This window comes from Centruroides vittatus, unplaced genomic scaffold (genome assembly GCF_030686945.1).
Source record: "Centruroides vittatus isolate TY-2023 unplaced genomic scaffold, ASM3068694v2 scaffold_861, whole genome shotgun sequence".
Lineage (NCBI taxonomy): Eukaryota > Metazoa > Arthropoda > Arachnida > Scorpiones > Buthidae > Centruroides > Centruroides vittatus.
The window spans coordinates 408,514-435,345 of record NW_027122718.1 but is presented as its reverse complement, the minus strand read 5'-3'; the positions used below and the strand labels follow the sequence as shown (position 1 = coordinate 435,345).

Sequence of the window (26,832 nt, the reverse complement as noted above, 5' to 3'; positions counted from 1 at the left end):
CATCTGCATATCTGCGATTGTTAATGTTTATCCCATTATCTTTACGCCTTCTGTTCTGTCTTCCAGGGCCTCCAGCATTACGTACTCGGCATACAAATTATATAGGATTGATGAAAGTACACAGCCCTGTCTAATCCCGTTTTTCATTTCAATCCATTCAGATTCTTCATTTCCCAATCTAACTTTTGTTTTCTGGTTCCAATATGCATCTTTATTGATCTTAATGTCTCTTCTGTCTAGTCCTAGGTTACAAAGTATTTCAAGTAGTTTGTCATGCCGTATCTTATCGAATGCTTTTTCATAATCCAGAAAACACACAAAGATGGGAACATTCATATCTAGTGTTTTTTCAGCAATTTGAAAGAGGGCAAAGATTGCTTCTCTTGTTCCAACTCCAGTTCAAAATCTAAATTGAGTCTTATTGATATTACTTTCAATTTTGCCGTATATTCTGTTGTGGATGATTTTTAGCAGAATTTTGCTTATATGATTTAGCAAGCTAATTGTTCCGAGTTCACAATGTTTTACAGTTCCTGTTTTCTTGGGTAAAGGTACCATAATAGAATAGTTCATTTCATCCGGTGCCTTCCCTTTTTTGTATATGTTATTCAAGATGTCTGCTAATGCATCTATTCCTTTGTCATCTATATTTTTGATAAGTCCAATGGGAAGTCCATCTGATCCAGTTACCTTACCTTCGTTCGTGTTTTTAATTGCATGTCTCACTTCTTCTACCATAATGTCTGGGCCTTCTTCATCTATCTCATTGTTTTTCCTTTAGGTTTAGATATTCAGTAAAAAATGTCATGCATATTTATTCACATTATTTGCTCTTAAAAAATTTGTGAACTGGAAAAATCTTAAACTTACAACAATAGCCGTCTTGAATTGTCAAAAAATCTCTAACTTCCATCTCAAACTCTTCTTTTCCAAACATTCCTTTTGTATACTGATTAAGCATAGTCAGTCTAATCTTTTACTGACCAATATTTCTTTTTGGGAACATAGTTAAAACCTTCATCTTTTGATTTCTTCAAGAAAAAAATCATAATTTTTACTTGATGCTGTAGAGTAGGTTATGTTTGTGAAGACTATGAACTGCTGTTTTAATAATTTATAAAATTAGCTTTTTCTCAAAACAAATATTATTTAGTAGGCCTAAAGTTGCAAATTTTAACAGGAAGTTGATGAGATTAAATTTTCAATTTCATTTCTTTCAAAAATGACACTTCTTCCTGAGGTCAGACTCATCCAAGGAAGTACGATTTAAAACTTTAGCTTGGACGATTGTTAGGAACCACATTGAGATGACCAAATTTGGTAAGATGCCGATGCTTCTGGTAAAAGGAAAGGTACAAAAGGAGAAACAACACCTAAAGAAAGGTCCCTCCTCGGAAGGCTTCCCAAGAAGTTCTCTTGGACTCTCTTTGTGGAGAGCCATCTGCCTGATGTATGTTGAGGAATGTTGCCGTTTAATTTGTTCGTCAAAAAGACTATTTCTAACATTTCAAGGACTGTTCGAACAATAAGGATGTAATAATTTGTTCAAAGTGGTAATTCCTTGAGCGTAAGTTAGAAAGGAATTCCCACATGTCGTGTGAATAGCCGTTGGGTTGGATGGACAAATGATTAAAGTGGCAGCCTATCACTCTGGGAGACTCGGGATTGAATCTGGACCGGTTGATAAAGCCCCGGGGAATTTTCGGGTGGTGGTCCGTCCGATGTGCCTGGCTCTGTTCCTCACCAGCGACCGGCTGTCCCATTGTGGGCCTGGCCAAACCCATAATGGGCTTGCTAAAAGAGGCTCTCTTAGTGCACACAGGACAGAGTTTTAAAAAAATGACAACATTTGGTAGTGCCATCTGTTATCATATTTTATTTTAAAAACTTTATATACTTTTCATTTTTTATATAATATTTTTAATATATATTATAAAATGGAAAAAAAAGCTTAATTTTGAGGGTAGGGATCAGTTTTATAAAAAATTGTAAATGCTAATAAGTAAAATTGTCATTAAGTCTGACCTTACTGGAGATATACCACGACCCTCATTATCTCACCACCCGTTGACCTTTAATCACCAAAATTCAATAGCATCAATTCCTCTAATAAACGTATCTTCCTGCAAAATTTCAGAAATTTTCGACAAAAAGCACAGGAGTTGTTACGCTTCAAACAAGGTGAACAAAATTGTGCCCCCCCACATAAATTAGCCTCAAATTTTTTTGCATTTCTTGATGTTTCAAGGTTTCCCAAGCCCAAAAATGTAAAAATCTTGGGGGTCATTTTTTGACCGATTGCCATACTTTCCCTTTGTTATATATAACAGCTGGAGAAAGTAAAAAAGAAAAAATATACATATATATATACTAGCAGGTAGGCCCGGCATTGCTCGGGCAAAAGTAACGATAGCGAAGATTAAAATTATTACTTTATAGTCACAAAAGAAAAAGAGTAATTTCATCAACGAACTAAGTATTTCTAAAGAAAGGTCGAATTTGAAAATCGAATGTTCTAATATTGTTCGATTTTCACGACGTGTTCTGATTATATTGTTCAATTTTCATCGAATGTTCTAAAGAAGAAAGGTCGAGAAAAACCGAACTAATGTGTTTAAATTTGAAAATTGAATATGTTAACATATTACTCTTTTTCTTTCTTTTTTTTCCTCCAGCACCGCTAAATCTTGCACGTCGCTTTCTCTTGTTCTCCATTGTTACTTCACACTTCCATTGTTGATGGAAGTGTTAAGACTTAATCCTGTCCCTCTCCCCCGTGGGGAGGAATTTCAAAAAATCCCTTCTTAGTGTGCGTTCTCGTGACGTACCCTAACTGTGTACCAAATTTCAACTTTCAACTCCTAACCGTTTGGGCTCTGTACTGATTATTATTATTATTATTATTAACTCGTCTCGATTATATATATAGTCGTGCAAATGAATTTATCAATTTTAAACTCTCTCTCTCTGTCTCTCAAAGAGTCTAGTTTAGTTATTGTAAATTTGTACACTTGGAATAATTTGGTATCCATTCTATGTATTGATCAATATTTCCGCCTATAGGTATATTTGTATATTTATTTTATAATTTACTTACTGACTTTTGTTTTTATATATTATAAATAAACATCTTGAAATTTTGTTAACGAGTTGAGCAATTTACTTCTGTGTCATTTCTGGCATTATGAGTAACCTGTTATGTCAAATTTCTTGTCCATTTTCTTACTCTGAGTCCCCGTAACGAGACCGCTCACTCACAAAATCTCCATACGAGGAAGTCTGCTAGTCCTCATTTAAACTTATGAAACATCATTGATGTAATGTTATATGGGAAAACCGGCACGGGGCTACAAGCTATAAAAAATGGGAATTGTACATTAAGCAAGGAGCTTCAAACTCTACGATTCAATGTCAGATCAGCACTCCCACATAGGAACGTCTCGATACCACAAAAGTATCAATACCGTCCAGTATTGACATCGGGTATCAAAACTGAAAATCTCGACACCTGTCACCGTTCGGTCCGTCACATCGTCTTCCAGTTGTTTTTACTGCCGAATAGGTACCAGTACCAAACAATATTGAATGTTGTGCCCACATCTGATATATAACTATTTGGCCTTTTGCTGCATTTGAGTTTGAGTTCCCTGGTATACTGTATATTATTGCAAAACTGTTTGTCTTTATAAATGTTTAATATTATACAAAAAGTGTGAAAAATCAATAAATAGAAATTATTGTAAAAAATACAATAGTAATTATTTAATTAAAAAAGTTGGTCTAAAATTTTATGTTACTATTACAAATAAAATATTTTTCCAAAGATTTAATAATTTAATATTTGAAAATATTTTTAATTGATTATTTTAAGGCAGTGCCTAGTGCCCTGAAATTGAAAAAGAAAATAACTGCGACAATAAAATTGCTTTAATCATAATTTGTAAATAATTTTTTAACTACAAGAAATTTATGAGGGAAATTTTTTTAAATTTAAATTTAAAATATTTTGAAAAAAAGGATCAACTCTGATTGGAACTCGAATCTGCATCTCCTGCTTACTGTGCAGATTTGTTGCCAGTTACGCTACTCTGATTTCTGTCTAATCTTTGCTTCCAGAGTTATTAATTTAATTAATTTAGGTATAATCACACAGGTTACTCATAATGCCATCCAGGGATGACTTTAGCATCCACGGCTCTCCTTGGCTCTTGGCCAGCTAAATGGCAGCTTACCACCGGGAGACCTGGGATTCAATCCAGATGGGTTGAAAACCCCCAGGAAATTTTTGGGGGTTGGTCCATCTGGATAAGTTTGGCCCACCTCTCACCACCTGGCCACCCATTGTGGGCCTGGTCAAACCCATAATGTTACAGATATGTCGTACTAACCTTGTGTAGCTTTGCAGTTGCTACTTAAAAACGTAACACAAATGTTTTCGACCCACTTCTAGGGTCTTCTTCGGGTGTTTTATAAGTTTTTCTGGTGCGACTCCGATTTTTAACCGTTCGGGTCTCCGATGCTTCTATCTTTGGAATTTTTTAAAATTTCAAAATTCGAATCTCCAAACGATGTGCGCCTGCGCCAGTTGTTGTAGCTTTGCGTCATAAATAGCTTGCCATGGTCTTGATAGTTGTTTTTCTTCTTTAAAATTGATTGACAGGCCTTTGCAGTCTGCTTTAAAAATTTCTAACGCCTCTAGATTTTGTAGTTGGTTTATATGTCGGGTTTGTCGAATCATTGTTGCTTGTTGCAGGTTAGGGATGATGCGGTTTTTGATGGAATATATCGCTAAGGTGGTATTGGTTTTATTTTTTTTTAATGTCCATTTTGTGCTCGGAGAGGCGTTGTTTCGGCAATCTTTTTGTAGATCCGACATATACGGGGTCTCTATTGAATCTTTTATCTTTTAACAGAATTTTATATACTCCTGGTGTTCTTTCGATTTCGGCTCGATCTCTTCGTTTCTCAACATGGCAAATGTATCTGGCTTACGTCTGTAGGCTATTTTTGTGTTAGTGTAAGCTCCAATTTCTTGATATAGGGACTGCATAGGGCACTCATATGTTATAGCTATACGGTAGGGAGATGCATCTTGTCGTGGATCCTTTCCCGGGATCCCATTCAATTGGTCTTCGAGCCGGTTTCGTTGGTTATCGGCCATTCTATATATTAGTCCTTTATTGTAGTCGTGACTCTTGGTAATTTCTGCTATTTTCCTCCATTGGTCTGGTTCTTTGCTACAGTGTGTGTAGGCTCTTCCGATAAGCACTCTAAAAGTTGCCATTTTGTAGTTGTATGAGTCGTTCGAGTCAGCTGGGATAAATATTGGGATGGCACTTGGTTTTCGGTATATCTTTGCGTCATATCTGCTACCATTGAATGTTATACTAAAGTCCAAAAAATGAGCCTCCTTATTGCTTATTTGTTCCAATTCAATTGTAAGGCCATATGGGTTGCAATTCATGCATCTTATAAATTCTTTGATGATTGGCTTCATCTTCCATATGATGCATATGTGATCGATGTATCGCTTATATACTTTAATATTGTTAATTTTTTTATTGATCATTAAACAAATTTTTAACATTAAATTGTGTTTGATTAAAAGAATATTATTGATTAAATTTGATTAAAACGATTTTAAAAATTATTTGAAAAATCAATTTGTTATATTTTATTTATAATCTATGTGATTTTTATTTACTTACTGAGACAAATTTTTAATTAGTATACAATGACAACAATTAATAAACAGGCATTTCAGTTATATGGTATATATTGAAAGCATGACCTGAAAACTAGATTTCTTTTCACACAATTATGCAGAGAGAGTTAAAATGTATATAATGGGTGATCGGTTAACGAACAAATCGGATAACGAACACTTTCACGAAAGATTTTTATGTTTGGACAACGAACACCTCACAGAACAATCACAAGAAGAAGCAACATAAAATAACGAATACCGATTGGTCTTCCCTTGTCTTTGGGCAACAAACATTTCGGAGCGCAGGAGACGTCAACATCGACGCTCAACCCGATATATACCGATCGGATAGTATTCCTCCAAACTTTGAAACTCTCCTTTGTAATTCCAGCCTTTTATTTTTCTGACAGAAACAATTCTTTTGTAGTATTCGCGAGACTGTCAAGCGGGCACTCGTTAAGTTTTGCGTAGGTTTTTATTTTCAAAAGGTGAGAGTATAATAGCAAAGGCAGAGAGTGGACAGAAGATGTCTGATGTTGCTGGGCAGTATAGCTTGAACAGGTCTACAGTAGGCCACAGTTCAATCTTATCTAAGAAAGATACAGTATAATCAAGAAGATGCGAGCAACTGAAGGAATAAAAAAAAAAAAATCACATCTGAGAAATAAAGAACATTGATGAGCTCATAATGGAACCTGATCTGATGACAGAAGAACACCAAGAACTCTTGAATGAAGAACACCAAGAAACTCAGCGAGATATGTTTTCTTCTGAAAAAGATGTTTAAGAGTAGATATCAGCATTAATCATCTTTTGAAGAAGTGGGAGGATGTCAGAACAACAGTCTTAGAATGGCATCCAAACCAGGTTGAGGTTAATAGGCTTGGGGATCTCTACAATTACAATGCTATTAATTACTTTCGAAAAATCCTGAAGAAAAGAGAAAAGCAATCGACATTAGACAGATTATTTAACCCCACAAATGGAAAAAAACAAGACTAATAAAAATGCAAGACTGTGTATATATGTATTTTTATTATTACATATAAACGTAGTAAGAAAGTACTGTATATGTTTTTTATTTTTTGGAGTTTCCAGAACGAATTAATCAAATTTCCATAAAAACCTACGGTTAACAAACAATTTTGATAGCTAACAAAACCTTGGAACAGATTATGTTCATTAACCGATCACCCACCGTACTTAGAATTTCAAAATATATATTTAAGTTACATTGGCAAAAACATTTAATTAATAATTGTATGGAATGAGAAATGCAAGGGCTGACATACAGTAATGATGTTTATCATGTACAAGTATTTGACAACTTTCATACATTAAAAAGCAATTGTCATACATTTTAATTAAAAAATATTAATTTAACATTGGTGGTACAAATGAAACTCTGAATGTGGCTGTTGGACCTTATCACAGTTGTAGACCATGCCCATATGAGTAAAAAAGTAAAAGGAACTGATGGCCTACATGCGACTCTTTGCAAGATATATATATATATAATATATATTATATATTATATAATACAGTAGAGCGTCGTTTATCCGAAAGCGTTCCGGTCGGAGTGTGTCGTGCCAAATCGAACGTCTTTGATACTAGATTAATTTCTGAAGTATAATTTTTTTGTTTTTATACTTTTCAATATATTTATTTTGTACAAAATAAAGAAATAATTTCTAACGATACAATAGCCTCGATTATTATTATAAAAATTTTCGTTAGGCTTGAAATCGACGAAAATTCAACACGAAGCGACACGCAACGGAGAAAAATTTCAACACGGGATAAGTTAATATATTTTTTCGTACATAATCGGTTATCCGAACAACCCCAGTCCCCAACTGATTTGGATAAATGACGCTCTACTGTATGTAGTTATGCCCAGAAGTAGTCAGTGCAATAGCATTTCTTGTTTTTTAAGCTTTTAAATGGAATGTGTCTCTAGTAAAGTGGAAAACAGTTGATTCTTAGCATTGTTTTGAGAAATTGTTCTAGATTTTACCCCATTTTTGTGGGTCGTCAAGATTTTATTTGGGGGCTCTATATCACAAAAGGTCACATGTAGACCACCACTGCTTTACTCCTTCACTTTGTAAGCAACGTGACAAATACATGGAATTGGAATGCAACATACAACACGTGGATGGATAATTCCCAAGTACCCTAAATCTTTCTCTGGACAGCACTGAATAGAGATATTTAATTATGATCCCCCATTATTAAAGAAACAGGTTTGAAGTGGAATTCAAGTAAATAATTGATAATGAATATTACCTAAAATGAATAAGTTACTGATATTAACAGCACTAAATTATAATTTTTAGGCAAGAAAAAATTTATTTATATATAATACTATAAAAGGTGTAAATTCTTAATATATGGAACTAATGTATTCACCATTTGTAGAAATTTGTTGAAAAAAATCCTTAAAAATACTCTAATTCAGTATGAATAAAGCATAGTTTTGATAGCACAATGCTTTGATAATGCTAATTCATTCATTTTATAATTCAGTTTACATTTTAATATTTGTGATCATTGTAGCATATAAATGACACACAATAATTTTTTAAATAATTAATTATTTAAAAAATTGAATAAAAATTAAATTAAAAATTTAATTAATTAGGATAATTAAAAATTAAATTTTAATTGAACATAAATATTAAAATATGCACAAGCCACCATTGTGGTAAAATTTCAATCCTTATTCTGAACAATTTAAGAAGTTTGGTCCACTGATAAAATTATAATCACAATACAGAAAACAATTATCCACAGTTAAAAGTCAGACTTTTAAATGATTCTCTGCTTATTTGAAAGTGTATTTGAGAGTAATCCTTTGATCAAAGTGTGAGGTAAACTGTCATCTCAGATATACTAACCTCTTCAAACTCCTTTACCTCTTCTTTCTGCTTCTGGCTATGGGGCTATACATTTGAGTGCGGCCCATACTCGCTTAACAACCGTCATCTCAGATAGAACCAATGAATCCAGGTTGTGTAGTTTAGTCCAATTCAGAAGAAAATTCACAAATCGGTAAATAAAATCACCTTTCAGCTATCTTAACAAACTGAAGACTTATAAAACATATTAACTTCCATCTTCTCCAATTGCTTTTTAAATTCCTTCAGTTATTTCCATTCGGCTTTGGTGCTACGAGGGCTACAAAATAAAATCAAAGATTAAACTGAATTGATTGAATTAAATTAAAATAATGTTCAGATTATTAGAATTGCACTTACCGAAAAGACAATTCTTCAGATAGCCGAGCATGCGCTTGAATCGTTCGTACCTCGAATCCACTTTTAATTTCTTGAAACCACTGCAACAGGAGCAAGAGAATTTCTTCCTTTTCTTTAGCAGCTTCATCAGGGCAGCACTTTCAGAATTTGTCTGGGTAAAGCTTGCTGCAGTCAAACTCCATAACCTCTGTCTCACAACTTCTATCTCCTCATAACTCATATAAGCCAATCTGTCTTATATCTTGGATTGATCCCAATGGATTTTCAGTTTCACCCATTCAAGAAGATTCTAAAGGAAGTCCAATAATTTGCAGATCCTTTGAATATTAGGAATTCTCCGAGGAATCTAGCAGAAAATCAGTCTTCGGGGTCTTTAAATTTTGGACGATTTCTGAGGGATCTAGTGGTTTTTGGATCCTCTGGATTTCTAGAGTGTTCTGGGGATTTGGGCAGAATCCACGGATTGCTAAATCCTTTGGATATTCTGTGGGACGATCACCCATTTCTTCATCTCTCTATGCTTCTTTTTTTAATTGTAGGATCTCTATCTGAAGATCTTACTCCAAATGCAAGCTTAAAAAGTAAATGAATGCTCTTAAATAACAATCAAAAACAAAGTACTATTTATGATCAATAACAATTAACTATTCATTGTTAAAAATAATGATTTTTGTTTACAGATTTCACTTTCCATCCCATTTCAAGCTAACAGAAGTTATTTAAAATAAAATTTACTGATAAAAAATGTATCTATTACAAATTTCAGAATTGTTAAAATATGTCAAGATAACCAGAAATTATAAAAATTTAACATCGATTTATTTAATATTACAATAACACAATGAGTATAAATTGTGATAAACAATAAAACCAGTCACAAAATCTTGAAATTTAATCTATGGACCGAGATATTTGAGATCAAAATTTGCCACGTAGTCTCGGGCCAATGACCGGTTGTAAGCTGGTGACACTACACGTCAATCGAGTGTCCAATTGCTAGAAATTTACATTGATCTCTGATAATTTTTTTTTTGATCTTTACAATGTGTGTGTGTGGCCTACAGCTACACATGAACATGTTTTAAACGTTTCTTGACTTCTTTTGTCAACTATGATGATGGACTGAACGGCCTTTCCAGAATCTGCATGTTTTAAATTGCTTTAGGCAATGTTAGAAGTACATCTTCATATTTGTGTTTTTGTGAAGCTAGAACACTGCACAGTTCAGTTTCATTTTCCTAGGAAATACCTAGTCTTTTGAATATTCTCTCAAATTTTTGAAAAAATGGTTTCATTTAAATTTGATTTCACAATATTTTTCTATCTCAAATATTTGTGTTATTCAGAAATAAGAGATGATATTATTTTTCATTTTAATTCCAATTTGAAAATACTTTTAGTTGTATTTTTCATTAAAAATCTTACTTCTCTAAAAATGAAATTGAAGATAAAGTCTGTTAAAAAGGAACCACCATTTATTCACTTTTAATGTTCTGGAATGCAAACTTTTGACGACCGATCTTTCTCTGTACGCTACTTGGCCGTCAAAATTAAAACTTCCCTTAAAAATAGAAAAAATATCCAATTAAAAACACGAGTTTAAAAATCAGTACTGGTGATGTCACAGACAGGAAAGGAAAGATGATGTCTGTGACATCACCAATTCCAATTTTTAAACTCGTGTTTTTAATTGGATATTTTTTCTATTTTTAAGGGAAGTTTTAATTTTGACGACCAAGTAGCGTACAGAGAAAGATCGGTCGTCAAAAGTTTGCATTCCAGAACATTAAAAGTGAATAAATGGTGGTTCCTTTTTAACAGACTTTATCTTCAATTTCATTTTTAAACAATCATCTGACAGAATTCTACAATATTTCTTATTAAAAGTCCAATATTTAAATACTGTACAAAAAAAGTATTTTCATTAAATACACAAAAATTCCTGTATTTGAAGCATTATTGCTAATTTGCTTAAAAATAATTTAAAGTATTTTTCTTATGTAATACAATAAGTACATTTCGTGTATAAAAGAATACTAATACTTCTTAATGCTGAATTTTATTTTTTTATTTTAAGTTATATATGAATTTTACATGTTTAACTGTTATTATTTGAAATTACTTTTATGGCCAATATTTACAATCAAGGATCAAGAATTAGAGTTAGAAGCTAACCAATTACCGTTCACTTTACTTCTAGCACACAAATGCTTATCGGTTAATTTCTAACTCTAACTCTTGATCCCGGTTGTGATTATGGCTGTTATTGGTGTTATGTACATTTGTTGCATTGGGAAGGCCAATATTGTCCTTGTGATATTGCCTTTGTATTAATTTAAAAAATAAAAACAATTTTCATGCAAACTTTTTTTAGAACAGATTTATTTCTAAAATTATATATAAATTTGAATAAAAAATTATTTATATATGAAAAATATTTCATAAATGTACAAGATGCATAAAATATTTTAAATGATATAAGTATTTGATTGAATCTTTTCAATTCCCTTAGCTCTTCATTAAGTACTTTTACTTCAAATAGAAAATGAACGTTTTAAAAATTTAATAGCCAAAAAACATTCTTTTTGCTTCATCTGCTATTAAGCAAAAAGAAACATTTCTCATTTTCTTAATACTTCTACAAAAATACATATACTATAAAAATGTATGCATCTACTTTACAATTTGAAATTTTAATGTTCTTGTAATTCTGGGTCGATTAAAGATAACACGTTACCGACCAAATGTATACTTCCCGTTACAAAAAGAGATAAGTGTTTAGCCGTTATCGAATTTAACGGGAACGACGAATTTGGAATCGGCACTTTTTTCCTTAAGTCGGAATCGTGATTACGGCAAATGAATTGCAAGGCGTCTTTCAAACAAGAAAAAACTACGGTATTGTTGTTATTTTGTTCTGACGAATGTGATAGAAGTGACTTGGATAAAGTTCCTGCGGCATTGGATGATATTTCTTCTTCGTAAACGGAACTTAACAGGTAATTCCATACTTTCATATTTCTTTCACACTGTATTAATTCTTTATCTGGATCCACTGTAAAATTGCTTTGATCTGTAAAAGCAAAATAATATCAAACTGCAAATAAACCAAATATCCTATTATACTGTATAACTACAGGTGCTCCCCTGCCTACAAACGGGTTACGTTCCCGAAGTTTTGTCCTAAGTCGAAAACTAACTTAGAAAGTACGTTTGTACGCAAAATAACCACTTAGTGTTTTATCCTTCAATGTACTTAATAGAATACATTACACTCATTTACCTACTCACTACTTCTTAGTAGCAAGTGTTTCAAACGTGGTTTTTTCCACCTTATGCACTTACTTTTATAACGTCCAGTTTAGTTTCTACAGTTATAGAGCCATACTTCTTGCATTTATCTCCACTGCTACATTTATTATAATGTTTTTGATGTATTTTTGAAGCACTAAACTTAAAAGTTTATGAAAATTGCAAATAATAGTGAAAAACACCATTACTTCAACATTACTAACTTTGACACCAACTCACAAGCAGCAATAATTCATGCAAAAATGAAAAATGGGGATATGCAATAAAAATAAGTCCACATTAATTAGTTATTAAAAATTTATCATTTTATTACTGGCCAAAAGCCGACGTCGATGCCATCTCACAAACATCAAGAGAACTTCAGAATCTACACAAAAATTAAATTTTAGACATTTGTTGAAATTATTTGTAAATCTGAAAGTTTATAAGTTGAATGTGCATAAGTAGGGGAGCACCTGGATATAAAGAAACTCAATTATCCAAATTTAAGACTGGGGATCCTTCGGATAAATGAAATTTTAGATAATCCAGAAACTCTCGTCTTTGTTTTTTAAAAAAATATAAAATCGTCGCAAATATCTTCGATTTCTTTCCGTTGTTTACACCGGCGACGGTCCAAAACAGAAGTCTTATATTCGGAGACGACCTTTTCTTTGAGGTTACGTCCCGCAATGCCACTCGCAAGTAAAGGACAGAAAGAAAGTGAAGATATTCACAATGTTTTTATATTTTTTACAAAATTAAATACAGTCGGCTACGGTTTCAAATATTTACTTTACTTCGTGTTTATGTTTTGGCTACATCGAGCATTGTGAATTTGAAGTTTTGTGAATTATAATGTAATTACTGTATTTGACAGTAAATTAATTTACTAAATTTTTACGTAATGTTATGTATATACTTAGTTTTGCAGCACTACGATTAACAGATGATGTAATAATTTCCAGTTACGTGGAGAATTTGATCTTTGTATATATTATACTCTGTGGTATATGCAACAGTACATGTTCTAGTTTTCTTTGTAAACCATTTTGGATAATCAAGTTTCTACCTATATACATTCATTAAACCAAAGATTGCCATAATTAATTGGGCTAATTAAATGCTATTATCAATGATTGACTATTAAGTAATGTAGTACTAGAGGTAAGTGTTAGATGCCATCTCTTATTAAATTTAATAATTATAATATTTACTAATTAATTTAGAATATTCTGGAAGAAAAGAATCGGCCCGGAGTGGGACTCAAACCACAAGTCCTGCTTACTGTTGTGGGTTTGAGTCCCACTTCGGGTTGATTCTTTTTTCCAGAATATTCTTAATTAATTAGTAAATATTATAATTATTAAATTTAATAAGAGATGGTGCCTAATGATTATTTAGTTATTCTATATTGTAAACATTCATATTTTTAATTTTCTTTGATATTCAAATGTTGATCCATCTGATGATTTGTGAAATAAGTTGAAAACATTATTGAGAAACGTTTAAGTTTCATTAGACAAAAGTTTATTCTACTAGTTAGTTACAACTGACAGTTTCCCTCTTCTAAAAAATGAATTCTTGTGGTTACATAGAACTGAATTGTGTGAAACTAATTGTAAATAATGATCTTTACATCCTAAAGCAACTAAGGCCAAGTTGCTATCTGTTACAATATCATCAAATATTCTAACAACAACAAATTTCTTATCTTCTACTTACTGAGAGATGTGTTTTTCACACAACAGTAGTAAATGCAGCAGCTTGTTTGAAAGGATGCAGGAGTCTTCCATGGCTTTTGGTTATGGGTCAGCCCTGCAATTTTCTCTCTTGGTTCCTTCTGCTCTGGGAAAAATAGTAGGAATTGCATCCTGTCATAGTGTTGGTTGTAAATGCTTCTCTGTATGTTTTTCCCTTAATAATTACATAGTATGTTCTTATAATGTAATGACTATCAAAATACAACTCACAAAGGAGTTCTTGTGATTTCAACATCTCTTGGTATATTCCTTCTTCATGCATTTTGTTTTACTGGATCTCTCAGAAATGAAAACAGGACATGCTTTTCTTTACAAAAGGCATAGTCACTTTTACACCCCAGAACACAGCACTTAGAAGGCATTATTGCATCAAAACCAAACAATTTCTATATTAACAAACCCGATATAGCAGTAACAAACCACGGCCCGACTCGCCGGCAGTGACGCCCCGGTGACAAAGTTTGTCTCTAGACACTTTATCGACACGCTTCTTATGGGAGTTCTTCAACCTTATATTCTAGTAATCGTGCCTCTAGTACCAAATTACTTAATAGTCAGTAATTAATAATAGCACTTAATTAGCCCATTTAATTACAGCAAACATTTGGTTTATTATTAATACATTGGGCTTAGTGATGTTTATATATATTCATTCATTATTTAAAAGTTCAAAAGAAGTAATAATTTCTTATATTTATATTCAACTGTAAAAGATTTCCATCTTTTCCAAAACGACTAACGTTTTTTGAACGGAATTTTATTTCCACATTTAATCCTTGTGGAAACACGGTCAAAATAATGCTCCACTAATCATTTAAAAATAGAAAAGTAATCTTATAAACTATAAAATAATATGCAGAAATACCAAGAATCAATTGTTAATTTCTGATGCTAATCATACAACCAAATTCTCGTTAAAACAAATTGTCATATTCTCAAATTGGTTGTACTCTATTGGAATTTCACTATTCCATACAGAATAAAATTCAAAATCATAATATGCATAAATACTTTTCTGGCTTATTTTGAATGTTATATATAACTGACAAACAAAAGTCCTGCAACTTTGATAAAATTCGTAAAATTATTTTATACAGAAAATAATCATTGTGTTTTAACTTTAGCAGAAGTAATTTGCATATTGGACTTTTCAGAATTTATAAGGTGTGACAATTTAATTCTCAGAATGGCCATGTAGTGTCGCCCATGACATAATTATATCGAAACAACATGCGCATTCGTGTTCAAACATGTTTGAACTAATGTATGCAAAAATTTAAAGCCGATAGAGCTATTGTTAATTAGCTATTGGGAAGGTAATAGTTATCCACGTGTACTCTATCAAAAATATGGGTGACTGAACCAAAATTTAGAGCAATGTGTTAATATTTAATTTTGCATGAAAATTGGAAAATGTACTACTGAAACGTTATGGTATGACCCAAAAACAAAATGTCAGAACATGCAATGAAAATCCCCAAGTTCATTGCACTCTAAAAATGCATGCATGTTGCACTCACAGTTTAAGACCATTGTGGTGTGATTCTTTGAACACAAGGATTTAAGCAAGCAAAAAAGGGACCACTACTTACTAGTGCAAAGAAACAAAAAAGAATTAGGTGATGTAAAAAATATAAATATTTAGTGACAAATCAAGATTTTGTTTATTTCAGGATGGAAACACAAAGGTCTTGCAAAAAAAGTGAGGAATATCATGCTAATTGCATTTCAAAGATTGCAAAATTTGCACAAGGAATTATAGTGTATTTAACTGCTTATAGACTTGGAAGCTTAAAAATTGTGAAGCAAGACAATGATTCATCAGTTTACATTAATATACTGGACGAAAATCTTATACCAACAACTAAATATTACTTTTGTTATGGTGAATACATTTATCAACAGGATTGTGTACCTGCATATACATCCAAGAAAATGAAATCATATTTTGAAAACATGAGAATAGAATTATTAGATTGGCCTGGCAATTCACCAGACCTTACTCTCATATAAAAAATATGGGATAGGGTGAAGAAACAACTGAAACAAAAACACATTTTAATTGAAAGATTTAGAGTTACAATTACTGTCCAAGAATGTAAGAACTTAATTTATTCCTTTCCACAAAGAATTAAAACACTTTTAAAGGCCAAAGGTGGAACCGCACGATACTAAAATCAAAGTTGCAAGACTTTTGTCTCGGTTTTCCCCGTGTTGCAGGACTTTCGTCGACGACGTGTTCTTTACTTTTTTGTATACTTTGAAAATAATTCCATTATAAAATTTTTGATCTTTAAAAAGAAAGATTCTTTCTTCCTACTTTATTAATAATTTTAATGTAAATTTGTCGTCGTATAAAAAACGTAATCAAAGTTACCGAGACTAAAATAAAAGGCACTCGTTGCTGGACTTTTGTCCTTCGGTTGTAATTTTTTTATAGCATAGTGTAATGTAGTTATCCTCTGGAAACTAAAATATGAGATTCAAAAATTTAGGTTTACTGAATTTCCTAAGTTTTCCTTTATTGTTGTTATAGACACTGATCATTCCTTTTCATTTCTTATACCATACTATCATTCCCAAAGAAGTTTCTTCTTCTTATTTTAATATAATTTATCAATGTATTATTAAAACAATTTATACTTCTCTAGTGGTGAATTTTATTTTATATAATTTGTTTAACATTTAATCTTATTATGCCATTTGCAAGCAAATATAACTTCAACATCTCATTTAATTTTAATTTTTTTTTAATATTAAATTTTATTCTTTTCTTAAAATTTTAAATAGAATTACTGTATTTACATTTCTTATCATAATTGACAAAATCATCAGACAGTTATTTATAAAATTCAATTGAAAGCATTTACCTAATAATGAATTACATCTACATAATAAATTATAAAAAATCTTTTACAGTATGTTATTGTATTAATTTTCTTTAAATATTTTGGAAAAGTAATTTAAATAATCAAAATAAATTTTTATACAAATTAAAATTTTAAACTTTAAAATTATAACACTGATATTTTACCTGAAGTAGCATCTTTTGTTAAGTCTAGTTTATTTGGAGAAAATACTACTAAATCAAATGGTATATCAATTAAAGGGGTAAGTAATGTTTCTGCTTTCCTCTCACCAGTGCAATTGAAAAGTAGCACTTTGTATATATCTCCTCTAAAAAGAAATTACACATTAAAAGTTAATAAAGAGTGGATAACGAAACTATTAAATAAGAAATTTACATGTTAGACTCTATTTTCTTGATACATTCTGTGTACCACCTGACACACGGTATCATACTTTCGGCAGTATGAGCACCATCTAAGAAGTAAGTAATAGAATCTCTGTGAATTGTTTGATGACGACCGGGCCATCTACAATTCTGAAGACCTAAGAAAATATTCATTAATGAATTTTAAATAATTTAGATTTAAACAAAGTAATAATGAAGTTTGTAGAATATAATTTATATATAGTAAATTTTCCACATTTACAAAAATCACAGATTTACTCAATATTCACATTCGGAAAAAAAATTTGTGGTTACGGTAATTTGCAACTACGGTAGAGCATCGATTATCCGACTTAATCGGGGACTGGGGTCGGTCGGATAACCGAAAAGTATGAAAAAATACATTATTAGTATAGTGTATTAGGCCCGGTTTAAATACTAGCCTCCCTTTCGTGGTCGAGCCAGTGTTGCCAGCTAAAACATGGAAAAATTTAACAAAAAAAATTATTAAAGTAGCCAAGACGTAGCCAAATATTGTAGCGCCACGTCACTAGCGGACATTTGAATTTGCCGACTAGAACGCGGTCGGTTAATCGATGCTCTACTGTAGTTTAAATTTAATTTGCAGATATTTTATTTTTTAGAGTGTGCATATACATGTGTTTGTGTGCACATGCATACACATCTACACACTAGCAATATATAAATATACATATACCTAACTCTTGATTTACACAGTTGTTTGGTTCCTCAGTAATGAAAATCAGGTAAGTTGACACTACCATTGGAAAATGGAACGAAAAATGCAAAGGTTCTATTTTTTGTTAACCCTTCATCACGCGCGTGCGCAGTCAAATCGAAATCACACGCGCTCGGTCAAATCGGCACCAAATTAAAAAATTAATTAATAAAAATGTAGCGTCGAAAAACGGGTATTTTTACTTTAATCCAGTTTATTAATATGTTTGTAATCGAATTCAGTCAAAAAAGTTTTAATTTCATCATAATTTATTGATGATTTTAATTTTTTAATATTAGAAGGTAATTAGCATAAATTACAAAGTGTCGTGTTTCATCTTCGCTCCCGTTCAAGTTTATTGCTCTAGGCACGCGCCGATGTATGTTTTTAGTTCTACTGGTGATTAGGCTTTTATTTCAACCTCGTCCGTTTTGGTTACTGAAGATGGGGAGACGGGCGTCACGTGATCGCTTACCTCACATTTTACCACAGAAATTACCTTACCTTGAAAGTTTTATTTTTTTTTTCGATTTTAATTATTATTAACTATCTTTTTTTGATGGATTCTCATACTTATATGTGTTATGAAGTTGCAGATATTTTTTTTATTAAGTTTTACAAATTTATGTTTTTTTCTTCGATTTTTATATATAAAATATACGAAAATTCAAATATTTATTAAAATTTATCAGAAATGCTGAACTATAAGTACAGTGTGTTTTACAATACTATTGCGAACAGATATCGTCAATTATTTTATAAACATATTTATAATTTTAATTTTTATAAATTATTTAAATTGATGCAACGCGACGCGCTCAGAATCAATTAATTACTGTCGCGCGTTACTAAAGATGGCGATGGGACTCGATTCAATTACTTCTTCATTTCAGATGTTAATTAAAGAGTGTTATTTTAATATAATATTAAATAGTGTATGTTTATTATAATTAATAAATCTATATAGGAATAATATATATTAATTACTGACTGTATTTAAAAAATAAAAAAACGGATCAAAAATATAATAGAAAAAAAAAATGTTTATACTACACGAAAATGTTTTTTACATCTATTCTATTAGATCTATAATAATCCTAACGATGGTGGACTTCACGCCGATCTCTGAATAAGCAAGAGACCAGATAATTGACATCCAGGCGTTAAGTGTCGCCTGGATGTCAATTATCTCGTCTCTTGCTTACATCTATTCTACTTTCAATACAAGAGTTATATAAATAATAATTAAGATAAACAGTATAAATTGGTAATACAAATAAAATTATATTATATATTATTTATTTATACATTTAAATATTCATTTCTATTATTCGTTTATACATTTTACATTATACAATGCTAAAACTTTATGTACATCTTGTATTGCAAAAATTATAATTAGCGTGTGCAAAAAAGTTAATTTTTTTATTTTCTAGGTTAGGCATACGGGGTTTCTTTCACTGATTTAGCAGACAGGACCTTTTGGATGCAGTATTCAACAAATGAACAACTTTTATTGATATATATATCAATAAATGTCATTCATTTGTTGGATACTTTATCCAAAAGGTCCTGTTTGCAAATCCGTGAAAGCAAGCCCTTATGCCTAACCCAGAAAATAAAAAAAATACAGAAAAATAGATAATATAAAAAATGAATACGTTCATATAGTGTTAACTTTCTAATTGTGTTCTTCCACTCAGGGAAATGTTGTGATGGTGTCATAAAACTTTAAAAAATAATTAAAAAATACCATTGTAAGAAATTAAATTATTTCCGGTCAAATTTCAGTTTATTAGAAGTAATTCACTTTAAAATAACGCGATTATAAACAAAGAAGCGCGCGCGCCACCGCTGCGGCTATTTTTAGTAACAACGACTGGCGGGAAATTTCAAAATTGAAATCCGCGATAACGCGCGCCATAGTGCCGATTCGGCACCAATAATTAATTAAAAATAACGGAACGCTTTAAGCAAAAAATGAATAGCGCATCATAAAATTGAAGAAAAATTAGACAGGTAATAATTTTTTCAGATTTTTCGGACAATTAGAATTTTTACACGAACTAATTAAAAATCGATTGGTGCGGAATCAGCACTAGGCGCGTGACGAAGGGTTAACAATTTAAAAACAAAAATAAAATCTCATTCTGTAACGTCTTCATTTGTTGATAAAGAAATAATTACTATAAGATGCTAAAAATTAGCAATATTAGCCAGATTTAATCAGATACTTTTCTAACCACTTAAAAGGGATTTTGGACAAATAAACTAAATTGTTATGTCCTTCAAATCTGACTTTTATTAAAGTTGAACTCAGGTAAAAGTCAAATTTGAAGGACATAACAATTTAGTTTATTTGTCCAAAACCCCTTTTAAGTGATTAGAAAAGTAAAGAAATAATATTCTCTTCTTTTTAGTTGAAAAATCACACATTACTTCTATTGTTAATTTCTTCAATCCTAGAGTATGTTAATTTACTGAACATATTGACGATGATCTTTGTTAACAGATTTTATTCAGATAAGCTAGATTTTTATCTACTTGATTCTTTATAAATTTCTTGATATAAACTATAATGTGTATTGTATAGTGTAGACAAAAAAGTATAGCGTAAAATAAAGAATTCCATTTCTGAACTAGAGGGTTGAAAACAGTGGCAATACAACTATTATAACTATCTCCTTTTCAAATTACTGGAGCAATCAAAAACAAAACCTTTAAATACCAGTAACAGAACTTTAATGAAAACCCTGAATGTTTTCGGCCTTCACTAAGGCCTGCTTCAGGTTTTTAATGAAACAGAATTCCAAAATGGAATATTAGAATGATAATATTTGAAAAATAAATTTTTAAAATTTCAAATACCTCACAACATAAACCAAATTTATACAGTAGATAGACTAAAAATCGTAAATGTGTGACCATGTCACACATATACATTTTTAAGATATACAGTGTCTGAGATGAATTAGTATAGGTTAACTTTGCTCGAATTTTTCATAAAGGTACTTCCATGCATGCGATATCGTATTGCAGTCTTTAAAGTTAATACACTTGCTGGTCGGGCTGGCTTTATATATTTCCAAAGCATCCACTCTGGGCTACAAATATGGTCAGTTTGAAAGGCCTGCCTAATTAACTTGGGTGTTTTGGAAGTCTGCATGCATGTCTGGGTGGGTGGCATGCCTATTGTTCTCAAGGTTGTATTGATGCTCATGTACCCTCTTTCATATTGATCATTTAGTTGAGCCAATATATACTAATTCCCTTTGGAATCTATAATCCCATACCGGTATACAGTACACTCCTGAGGCTCTGCTTTGATCCATCTTATCCTTTGTGTTGCATAGTAACTTATATATTGTATTGGATCTCCTGTACACAATTTCGGTACCACTATGACCTGCAATATCTTTGTATAAGGAGTTAAAATGCTGATTGAACTGTATTTTGGTGCACCTGTAGCCCCCGGGTTGTGCTGTCGGCTTCTGTTAGAAGTAGTCTGGGTGTTGTGAATGTTGTGTGCAGCAAGGTTGTTGGAGTAGGCACAGGCTAAATTATGTACCAGGTCTCTTTGGTAACCATGTTCTATCACTATATCCTCGATACATTGTAGCTCTAGCAGAGCATCTTCCTAATTGGTGTGATGAGTGTAGGCCCATCTGGTTAGGGCACAGAATGCAGCAATCTTATACGAAAAAAGGTTGGAAGAGTTTGCTGAGATAAATAGTGGTAAGTAGCATGGTTTGTAATAAGACCAACCACTGCCGAATTATTGGGCTAGAAACGGCAATAGAAATATTAATAATTTTAAGATAATTTGGTACTAGAGTTAGGCGTTAGGTGCCATCTCTTGCTAAATTTAATAATTAGAATTTAATTAAATAATTTTAAAATAAATTTAGACCTAACTGGAAGAAAAGAATCGGCCCGAAGCGGGACTTGAACCCGCAACTCCTGCTCACTATGCAGATGCGTTGCCAATTACGCTACCCAGACCTCCGGTCCGATTTCCCCTTCCAGTATATATAAGATTACGTTACGACCGTCGACGATCATTACAATGCTGGCTGGGGACACATTAAGCACCCACGTCCTCCCAAACTCCCACGCCTAACTCTAGTACCAAATTATCTTAAAATTATTAATATTTCTATAGCCGTTTCTAGCCTGATAATTCGGCAGTGGTTGGTCTTTATGTATAATGGGTTAGTTGTTGTTTATTTATAGGTTTGTAATAAACATTCATTTCCACCCACCCAGCGCCGGATTAAGCCTCTAGCGGGCCCTAGACAAAATTTAAATTGGGGCCCCATTTAAATAAGTTGCTTCTAAACAAATCTTATATAATGTGACATTAGCGTAGCTAGCATGGGTGACACCCGGTGCGGATATCGTGGTGTCACCCCAAGTCACACCGTAGTGTCACCCTTTTTAACTCTTTTATAAAACACTATTGAATTGTAATATCTTCGCACTCGAGCAACTTGAACGCTATATCGAATAGGTTTAGATTTAGAAAATAAATTATAACCATACATCAGTACTACCACGAGAGGCGGCCCTAGGAATATTTCTGGATGGTGCGAGAGATCTTGTGGCGTACATTACTTCTGATGCTCGGGTGGCTGTTGACCCCTTTTTTTTTCTTTTTAGGCAATGGCCAGTCGAGCGGAGCTTAGTAGGAATTGTTAAATACAGCCTTTTCTGTCCTATCGAATTTCTTATATAATTTTTAACTCATTTTGAAACAGAAATCTTCTGCACTGAAGCCGGGCCCCACCGAATTACGGGCCCTAGACATTTGCCTACTTTGCCTATTCGATAATCCGGCCATGCACCCACCCCCTATCGAAATGCATGCTGACATCCAAGAAATGAGTGCTAGTACTACTCATCTGATCCAGCTCTAGCACCAGTTTTTTTTTTAGGACTAGAGCTAAATTTAAGTTCCTTTTGGAATGCCAGAAGAATGATGTATTTCCTATGTCGATTCATCAGATACACCTCCCCAAGGGGTGTTAATCACTTTTACTGTGGCTCAGGGTGTTATGTTTAAGAAAGGCCATTAGATCATCAAGGAAGGACATATTCTAAACTGGACAAATTGGTTAAAGTAGAGAATCAACTATTCGAACAGAACCCAGACGTACTTGATGAGGTGAATAGAAGGGTTAACTGTTTTCATTAAATTCTTGCAGGAAGCTTGGAGAAAAAGTACCAGAAGAAATTAAGTTGAATACTCAGTAAGCAAAAACCTGATAAGGAAATCGCCCACTACGCCATTAATTTGCTGGGACGACATTTCATCCCCAGATTACCTCATTTGCATTGTACAACATGGTCCAACATATGCACTTGGTGCTTTCAAACTGCAACTGAAGCAGGTGATGCCTGACATCGAAAGGCTCATTGGCAGTACGAACGTTATGCACAAAGAATACCATAGACGGAAAGCCATCTTCAAAATTTATTCCGTCAAATTTGATTTTTCAAATATTCTTGTTATAACATTCTGTTTTGGAATTCTGTTTCGTTAAAAAACCTGAAGCAGGCCTTGGTGAAGGCCAAAAATGTTTGGAGTTTTCGTTAAAGTTCTGTTACTGGCATTTAAAGGTTTTGTTTTCATTTGGCAATAGAACTGCAATGTCATAATTACCAGAGGCCTAAATATTCATTTTATCAATAAAAAGACAATTTTAAAATAAAGTATTGAAGAATATCAACAAATATTAAATTGAAACTAACATTTAAAATGGTATTTTATACATTTTTCTACCCTGGTAAACTAAAATCATTAAATTTGAAATTGTGCAATTATACCATGAAAATTAAGTGTGCGCGAGTGTGAGTATAAGCATGTATGTAAGCGCGCACACACAATATATTACACAGACACAATTTAAATATAATCACAATCTTTATAAATTTAATGAGTTGATTTGATTTATAAAAAAAATCCCAATAATAAAGTTCATTTATTTCTTTTAAATTAGTTTCAAGTTCATGCAGAAAAATTTTAAGTTTTCATTTTTTCCATATTATTTTATGACAATCATTTTTGAAAAACTGAATTTGAAAACAAATTAATTTTGTAAATTCTTTTATAGAATCTTAAAGAATTAACTCTTTGAGCCCCATGGTCACTATGAGGGCTTTTTTGAGCAAGCCCATTATGAGTTCAGCTGTGCCAAGACGGGCAACCAAGTGGAATGTGATGGGGCCCACATATCCATATGGATCACCCCCCAAAAAAATCCTGGTTTTTTGGACCCATTCAGATTCAATCCAGGTCCCACACAGCAATAGGCTAACACCTTAATCATTTCTCTATCTGGCCATCATTCTAATTATACTAGTTGCAGTTTGTTTTGTCTTTTCATTTATTTAGTATTATAATATAGACCCATAAATTTTTATTACAAAGAAAAACTTCATCTAAATATAAACATAATGTCAAAAAGATTAGTTCTCTATTATATTTGAATTAAAATGACAATTCAAATATTCTAAAAAATAACTAAATCTTGATGCCTAGAAATCAAGATTTTTTCCCCCATACATTATAAAAGTAATTATTTACAAATTCAGCATTCAAAATACTTTCTGAAAATTAACTTTTGAAAATACATATGAATTACTGAATAATTATATAATACAATTTACCTTCTGCAAATTTTGTACTGATTAAAAATGGCGAAGCTAATGGAGGAGGCAAATAATGATGATCTGCACCTAAATTCAATGGAAAGACAGTAGATACTTTCTTCTGTGAGGAATCTAAATTAGAATAATAATACTTTTTATTTAAATTAATTTCACTTAAATTTCTTTATTATATAATTTCTGTTATAAATTCAAACTTGGTTAATTCGAATTTTTGGATAATTTGAATTCTACAAATTACCCTTGAGTTTCCTAATAAATGTAATGTAAAATTACCTGTTTAATTTGACTTTTTTTTCTTTCCAATTTTTGGGATAATTTGAAGCTGGAGTAGCTTAGTTCATACTGAGCAACTAGCAAGAAGCAAAATTTAAAAAGTGAAAAACAAATACAAAACTAGTATGGACTGCAGGAAGTGATTTCAAATTTTGAGCAGCCAATCATTTACAAGCAAGAAAGAATCATCATCAGTAAAAACAAAATACTTCTGACATTCTGTTTTTAACCACTATTGCATACTTAAATATAAACATCCACCGAGTTCTGTAACATGCTTCTTGTCTAGTCTTGTATTCAATTTATGAGCTCTATGAACGGCTTTTCTTTTCTGCTAGACTTATTACACCATCCGGATCCATTACGGATGATGTGCCATCATAGAGCACATAAATTGAATTGGATAAACATCCTCATCAAACGCAATACATAGCAATAACCCTCCAGCTGCCGTATAACATGTTATATGGCAGCTGGAGGGTTATTGCATACTTGTTACAGAGAAAATGAAAGATATGTTAAAGAAAATGATGTTGGTAGAGAAAAATATTTAAAAAGTGTGAATTGAAAGAACATCATGCTAATTTTGATGTCTACTCTGTTGTATACAGGTTAACTACACTTGTTTATAGGTACTGGCATAATATATAATAGACTCACAAGAACTTTTTAAGTGACCAGTAAAATATTTAATTGTAAAACAATTTAATGTTTTACAATTAAATATTTTACTGGTCACTTAAAAGGTTGTCGTGAGTCTATTACTCTGTTGTATGATGATTTTGTAACCATCTTTAAAACCACTAAGAACACCCCACAACAAATGGCACTGTGATAAGTGGTAAAATGTTTTGGTTAGTGAAAAAGTTCAACAGTTCTGAACTTCTGAGTGATTTGTAAAATGGTAAAATTTTCCATAAACATCATCATACATGATGTGTTATTCACTCTGATTCACTCTCAGTGTGAATTAAGCTTACAAGAAAATGTGACAACCAAATTAATTACATTTTATCTGTATTACTTAATAATTATCAATAAAATTGTTTAATTCAAATTATTTTGCACTTCCCTTGAACTTTGAATTAACCAAGTTTGACTGTATATATACATAAAAGTATATTTTATGCATCCTAAAACCTTGGCTACAGGCTGTGATCTATAAAAGGTTGCATTTGTAAAATTCATTGCATGCAATCTATGTACAAGGACAACTAATACATAACAAATCTAAGTAACATAATGAACCAACTACATGTGAAGGATGGAGTTGCCAGATATTTTAAATCAGCAGTTGCCAAAAGTGCTTCAAAAGTAACTAAAAATTGCCAAAAGTTCGCACATTTGTATTTTACAAAGTCTAACTGATACGAAATAAAATTGAGTATGCATAGTCTGATCACATCTTCTTTCTATGTGATATGCCAGTAAAAATAATTTTAAAGCATTAGTGAAAACTGGCAAAAATGATCAACAAAGTGACATACAGTTAACTTTAACACATAGTCCAATATTACATAGATGTTATTCCTGATGATGTTCATTTCTTATTGGTCTTAATTCTGGAATCGTACACTAAAACCTTGGCTATACACCACATCCTATATGTGAGAGCATCTTATCCAACAGAAAGTCAACATTCTTTTACAACTTTTGCTTTTGCAGCTAATACACAAGATGGCCTATAGTCAAAATTTTAGGTTGTTTTTGTTTTAAACCATTGTACTTAATTTATTTTATTTGAAATTCAAGAATTTTCATTTTGAATAACAAGTATATGTCCAAAAACAAAACGTTGTTAATTTTAAGAATGTTCTATTCTTGTCATTATATCCAAGGTTAATTTTATTCTTCTGTAATTATTATTTATAACCAAAAACATTTTAATGAAT

The 26,832-nt window shown here is 31.9% G+C and overlaps 1 protein-coding gene across 2 annotated transcripts in view; it reads right to left on the bottom strand.

Moving 5' to 3' along the window:
- Nucleotides 1-11,357: 11,357 nt before the first annotated feature.
- Nucleotides 11,358-26,832, bottom strand: part of LOC136990027 (folylpolyglutamate synthase, mitochondrial-like) — a 48,647-nt gene continuing 33,172 nt past the window's right edge. Inside the window, exons 9-12 of one of the 2 annotated variants that reach the window (XM_067288356.1) lie at nucleotides 24,665-24,778; nucleotides 17,267-17,414; nucleotides 17,056-17,198; nucleotides 11,358-12,040 (exon numbers count right to left, since the gene is read on the bottom strand). In XM_067288356.1, the coding sequence (XP_067144457.1) occupies nucleotides 11,661-12,040; nucleotides 17,056-17,198; nucleotides 17,267-17,414; nucleotides 24,665-24,778 (785 nt within the window). In that variant the 3' untranslated portion in view covers nucleotides 11,358-11,660. The remainder of the gene's footprint in view (nucleotides 12,041-17,055; nucleotides 17,199-17,266; nucleotides 17,415-24,664; nucleotides 24,779-26,832) is intronic. The other variant, XM_067288357.1, reaches the window with a different exon arrangement.